This window comes from Vicia villosa, linkage group LG2 (genome assembly GCF_029867415.1).
Source record: "Vicia villosa cultivar HV-30 ecotype Madison, WI linkage group LG2, Vvil1.0, whole genome shotgun sequence".
Lineage (NCBI taxonomy): Eukaryota > Viridiplantae > Streptophyta > Magnoliopsida > Fabales > Fabaceae > Vicia > Vicia villosa.
Genome location: NC_081181.1, coordinates 47,993,184 through 47,999,183, shown reverse-complemented (window position 1 = coordinate 47,999,183; position 6,000 = coordinate 47,993,184). Strand labels below are relative to the sequence as shown.

Genomic DNA, 6,000 nt, shown 5'->3' with positions numbered 1-6,000 from the left:
CTGTATCTTGGAAATCAAAGAAACAAACTATCCTGGCTCAGTCCCCAATGGAGTCTGAGGTGATAGCACTAGCCACAACTAGTGAAGAAGTAAGTTGGTTAAGATGTTTGCTAGTTGATATTCCATTATGGGAAAAACCTATGCTAGTTGTGTTGATCCACTGCGATAGTACCGCGGCTATTGCAAAAATTAAGAACCGTTATTATAATGGTAAAAGACGTCAAATAAGAAGAAAGCACAACGCCTTTAGAGATTGTATCTCTAAAGGAGCTGTAAGAGTGGATCATGTACGCACTGATGAAAACTTAGCAGATCCTTTGACGAAAGGATTAGCTAGAGAGAAAGTCCATAATACATCCAAAAAGATGGGACTAATGCCTATACAGAAATGAGTTGCACATGATGGTAACCCGACCTAAATGACTGGAGATCCCAAGAAATAGGTTCAATGGGTAATAACAAGTTGTGAGTAATATGAGGCAATCATGCTAGAGTAAATAAAAGAAGCATGAATCCTGAAGTAATAAAAGGATGAGATAATAGAAACTCTTAATGAGATCTATACTCTGTATGAGGGAGTACCTAGACTACAGGAGTACTCTTGATAGACTCACCTATGTGATTGTGGAACTGAGGTCGGTTCCTATGGAATTTCGAGGCAGAATTCCTAGAGCCTTCACTAAACCGGGATAAACGTGCAGAGCCATTAAAGCACGGGCTATTAGAATATACCTTAAGAAAAGGTTGTGTGCGAGTTTGATGTCTGAGATAGAGTTCAAGACAATTGTGTCACTCTTGTTGAATCAAAATCCTACTTGCTACGCAAAGGTTCAAGTCGTAGACACCTCTGCTTATGCAAAATCTTAGAAACGTCTGACGTTATTTCTGAAACACTGTTTTAAATTCAAGTGGGGGATTGTTGGAACATTATGCATATATTCCAATATAGGGAGATGAATTGAAAAAGTTCATTAAGTCAAGTCCCACATTGTATATTAGTTGCAAAAACTCCTTAGTCCCACATTGCTTAGATTAGAAATCTTAGCTAGTTTACTTCATTATATAATGAAGTCACTTGTTTCATTCCAAAACACACCAAAAACTTATTTTGAGTTTTTCCTTCCTTACTCTCATAACTCCGCATCTTTCAAATTGTCGAAGCGCCAACTTCTCCCCCTTTCTTTCTACTCGTTGAATTTTCTGAGTACCTTCTTGAATTCTCCTTAGAGAATAATGTTAATTTCTCCTCGTTTTAGTTGAGAAATTATAAGTATAATTTTTTCTTGGATTCTCTTTAGAGAATTATTGAAATTTCTCTTGGTTTGAGAAATTACTACGACTGGTCTTTATACCAGATACTGTGATGGTATTCATACCATATTTGAATTGTCCTAGTACCATCTGACGGTGTATTTCTAGACCGATTATCTACCGTGCAAGTAGTAATCGTATAGTATAGAACTGGGCTGTTTTATCCTGGAGGCGTCGTGGTTATTAAGAGCTGCTTTGCATAATTTTGGCAGTACCGCGAAACGTCTTAAAGAAAGCGTACCGATCCGCGACTCGACCCAGTAATTTTTTCGGTGGCAAACTTGTTAAAATCGTGATCCAACATTTCTTGAATATAGATTTGCAGCAGCAACTATGTATATGGCTTCAAAGCTGAGTTTAAATGGAACTTCATTACACATGTTCTATGTCATTGTGGAAAGCCGACTATCACAAAGGTAATATTGTTTGGAGAAGTAAAATATCCATGCTTAGAAAGAATGAACATCATAATTTCTGAATGGACAAACTGTCATGCTCTGCGAAGTCCATTCTCAAGACCACCTAGGTCAAATATTGGTGGCCACTAGCAAAGGATCAACCAACTATGTAGGAGGTGCATGTTTCTTATGCAATATATTTGTGTTTAACCTTGCGTGTTATGAAACTGTCAAATTGATGCACATTTTGATTATTTGTGAAAAATGGATTGTATTCTTACACATTTTGTTATGATTTGTAAAGAAAAACACTTTTTCTATACAAATATTTGGGTGAGTAAGTCAGCTTGTTGGTCCATGTACTTAAAACATATGCAACATGGTGCTACCAAAGACAAGGTTGAAAATGATGCTTACCATGATTTTGATTAGGCTTTGGAAATCATAACAAAATAATCTTCAGTTGTTTGAATTAGATTCTTATATCATGTTGGGATTAACATGTTAATTTTGGTTTGGATTTCAGGGATACAAAATGATAGGATCCTTTGTTATTTGGGTGTTTGCCTATGTTTCACACTGCTAAAATTTTGAATCTATCTGCTGATGTTAATGATTTGCATTGTGATATTTGAAATTTATTGGTTATATCAGTTCTTTGGTGTATTGGAAGGAGTGTTTTTGGTTGTGTTTATCCAACTTGAATGCTATAAATTGGTTGAAAAGAATAAGCTGGAAATTGAACAGATTTTGGTGCCAGTATTGGTATGAAATATAGATTGATCCTCTATACTAAACTTGTATCACTTGATAACTTTAAGTTTTTATTTAATTTATCAATTAAAGTTATTTAACTTTTTTGTAAAATTTAAAAATATTACCTGCAAAATTATTTGCGGATTTCAAATACTGCGAATTTTGATTCTTGAGAATTTACCTTTGGATTTATAACTACCGACGACAGAAACAACAGGAAAAACCGGAGATGTTTCATGCAGATTTTTAGTTCAAACTCGCAAGTAAATCCGCAGAAAATTTGAGTATTTACAACTTTTAATTACTATCTTATTATTATAGAATTAGTAATTAGTAATAAAAGTATAGTTATTTCAGCGAATTTGTTATATATATATATATATATATATATATATATATATATATATATATATATATATATATATATATATATATATATATATATATATATATATATATATATATATATATATATATATATATATATATATATATATATATATAGGGGATGTATCAAGTAGGAGGAATTTTTAAATTAGAGATAAGAGGATTCAATGCTAACCATTGGATTAATCAAGAGAGAGAATTAAATTATTTATTTAAATAATAATATAATTATTATTTCTCTCTCTTGATTAATCCAATGGTTAGCATTGAATCCTCTTATCTCTTATTTAAAAACCCTCCTACTTGATACATTCCATATATATATATATATATGAGGAGGGATCAAATTACACCCGAAGAGTTACACCACGAGTTACACTCGTTCAATAACTACATCTCGAATTAATATTTTACAAATTCAACCGTTGGATTGAAACATAATATCATATAGATCATACCTATAAAGTTTGAGCTTAATCTATAATGATTTACTATGTCATTGAATTACATTAAAATTAACGTTATATGAAAGCTCATTTTGACGTTAATCTTTGGATATCTTGATGATATAGTAAATCATTATAGATTAAGCTCAAACTTTATAGGTATGATCTATATGATATTATGTTTCAATCCAACGGTTGAATTTTAAAAATATTAATTCGAGATGTAGTTATTGAACGAGTGTAACTCGTGGTGTAACTCTTCGGGTGTAATTTAATCCCTCCTATATATATATATATATATATATATATATATATATATATATATATATATATATATATATATATATATATATATATATATATATACTCTTGAAAGAAATTAATAAGTACTATATGTATGTTTTATTTAATTTTTATATGATGTTTATTTAATTTATATATATAAATAATATATCATTTATTTATAAATAGTATAATTTTTATTTGAAATAAAATTACTATATATTTGTTTTTGTTCTCATTTTTAATTTGTTGACGTTGATAAGATAAAATTAAAAGAAATTTTTTAATTTTTACATAAAATATTAATAACAAAAAAGAAATTATATTTTTATTATATGGTTAGTTCATTTTCTCTTTGGGGTACCGTTTTACTAGCTAGGGCATGTTGGGATAACTTAAAAAAAACTATTGACTTTATTTGATATTTTGTTACATAAATAGCTTACACATACACACTTATATCATACAATATCCAACAAAGTCTAATAAGTTCTAAGTAATCTTAAGACCTTGAGTTGTAAGACCAAATCCAAATGGAAACAAAGGATCATAATGAGAATCACCAATATTCATAGGTAACTGATCAACACTCTTAAACCATGTCCTTGGAAGCTTACCGCTAAATCCATAATCACCGAACAAAACATCAATAACACACCTTCACTACCAGGAAGCCATGCCGTAACAAGTCCTCCAATTATGTCAACATATGGTAACATAGCCACAGGTCTACCAGTGATTAACACAACCACACAATTCACTCCACCACATACATTTTTTATTGTTTCTGCTCCATTACCGGATATCGTTAAGTTTAGGCCATCACCATTTGTTTCTGCATATGGTGTCTCTCTGACTACCACAATCGCATATGAAAAATTATTTGATTTTACGTAGTCGAGAGATGGATTCTCTTGATAAACTATCTCAGTGTCTCTGCCGAGTGCATTTTTTATCGCACTCAGAATTGTGGTACCACTAGTAATGTTGTTACCGCTAACTCCTTGCCGTTGGTGTCCTTGAGATTATCCAATCCTAGGGACAAACATCGAGTATTCAAAAAGAAAAGTTTGATTCCTAAATATAAAAATACTACTAAAAAAAATGAAAAAAATTATAGTTTACCATGTCAACACTAGCATTGATTCCGACTTCAATTGAATATGTATAGTTAGCATGAGGAGGTGAAGTTATCTTGTCAAGTCCAAAAAAATCTGATATCACAAAACCCTGCAAAATATAAACACAAATTTTTAAGCATAAATATACTGATAAACACCAACATTTGATATATGAAATGAGAGGTTTATGAAGTTGTCATACCCTAATTTTTGACCCCCCTGAGATGACATATCTTTAGGATTTTCATCAGGTCAAAGCAAGTACCCAGAGCAGTCACTTCTTCATCTGGCATTTAATCGAGGATGCTCAAAAACAAGAAAACTCAGGCAAAGGATCAATCAATAGAAGGATTAGTCTCTAATACAATCATAAGACTCAAGAGCTTCATTATTTCACCTATGATTGATTAGACACCCAGTCATCTGAGTACAGGTTTACTCAGGTCACCAGACTAGGGTTTTTTAGCCTATCAAGGACTAAAATCAGGGATCACCTTTGGGAAACCCTAAAAAGCCCCAGGGGATCATTCAAAGACATCAATCATTTTTAAATAACTCATATGACAAGATCCACTGGACATCACACCTCAATTCAAGGTCTACAATCATTATTTTCATATGGTCGACAATTAGGGTTTTTGACCTAATTCACCAGGATAGTTGACTTTTAATCAGGGCATGGATCCAAAACTCAAGACATGATTCAAGAACCTCTACTACCTCAATATAATCCATTTACATCATTCATTTGAGGAGAAGATCTTGATTCTACACAAAAGTCCAAAATTTCACCTTATCTGGAAAAAGTCAACTGTATGGGTTCACCTTTGACTTTTAAGATTTTTGGTCAAACCATGACTTTCAAGGATCAATATCATCAATATATGGATATTAAAGTCATTTGACCAAAAAATTCAAGAAGAATCTTCAAGGAGCAAAAAGTCGGGAATTAGGGTTTTTGAGGGCATTGTGGGAACTCAAAATTTCACCTACACAACTCAAAAAACTTCCAACATGAAAGTTGTAGATCTTGCAAAATAAAACAACATCTTACAAAGGAACTTTTTTCAAAAGATCAATCATTTAAGAGTTTTGGAAATTTTGGAGTTTTAGGTCATAAACACTTAGAAATTTTTCTAAGTGTTTTAACCTAGTTTTCTTCCAACTTTGGCCTCATTTTTCACAAATTTGCCAAAGGATTTTGAAGAAACTCCAAACTAATGATTTGAAGTAGATATTTAGGGCTTTCCAAATTGTGTTCAACCTTCTCCAAATTCATTTTGAGCTAAGAGTTATGCT

General features: G+C 31.7%; 1 protein-coding gene across 1 annotated transcript in view; it reads right to left on the bottom strand.

Moving 5' to 3' along the window:
- Positions 1–4,149: 4,149 nt before the first annotated feature.
- LOC131649022 (uncharacterized) overlaps positions 4,150–6,000 on the bottom strand; it is a 47,414-nt gene continuing 45,563 nt past the window's right edge. The window contains exons 4-6 of the mRNA XM_058918769.1: positions 4,706–4,810; positions 4,582–4,615; positions 4,150–4,436 (exon numbers count right to left, since the gene is read on the bottom strand). Coding sequence (XP_058774752.1) covers positions 4,150–4,436; positions 4,582–4,615; positions 4,706–4,810 — 426 coding nt within the window. The remainder of the gene's footprint in view (positions 4,437–4,581; positions 4,616–4,705; positions 4,811–6,000) is intronic.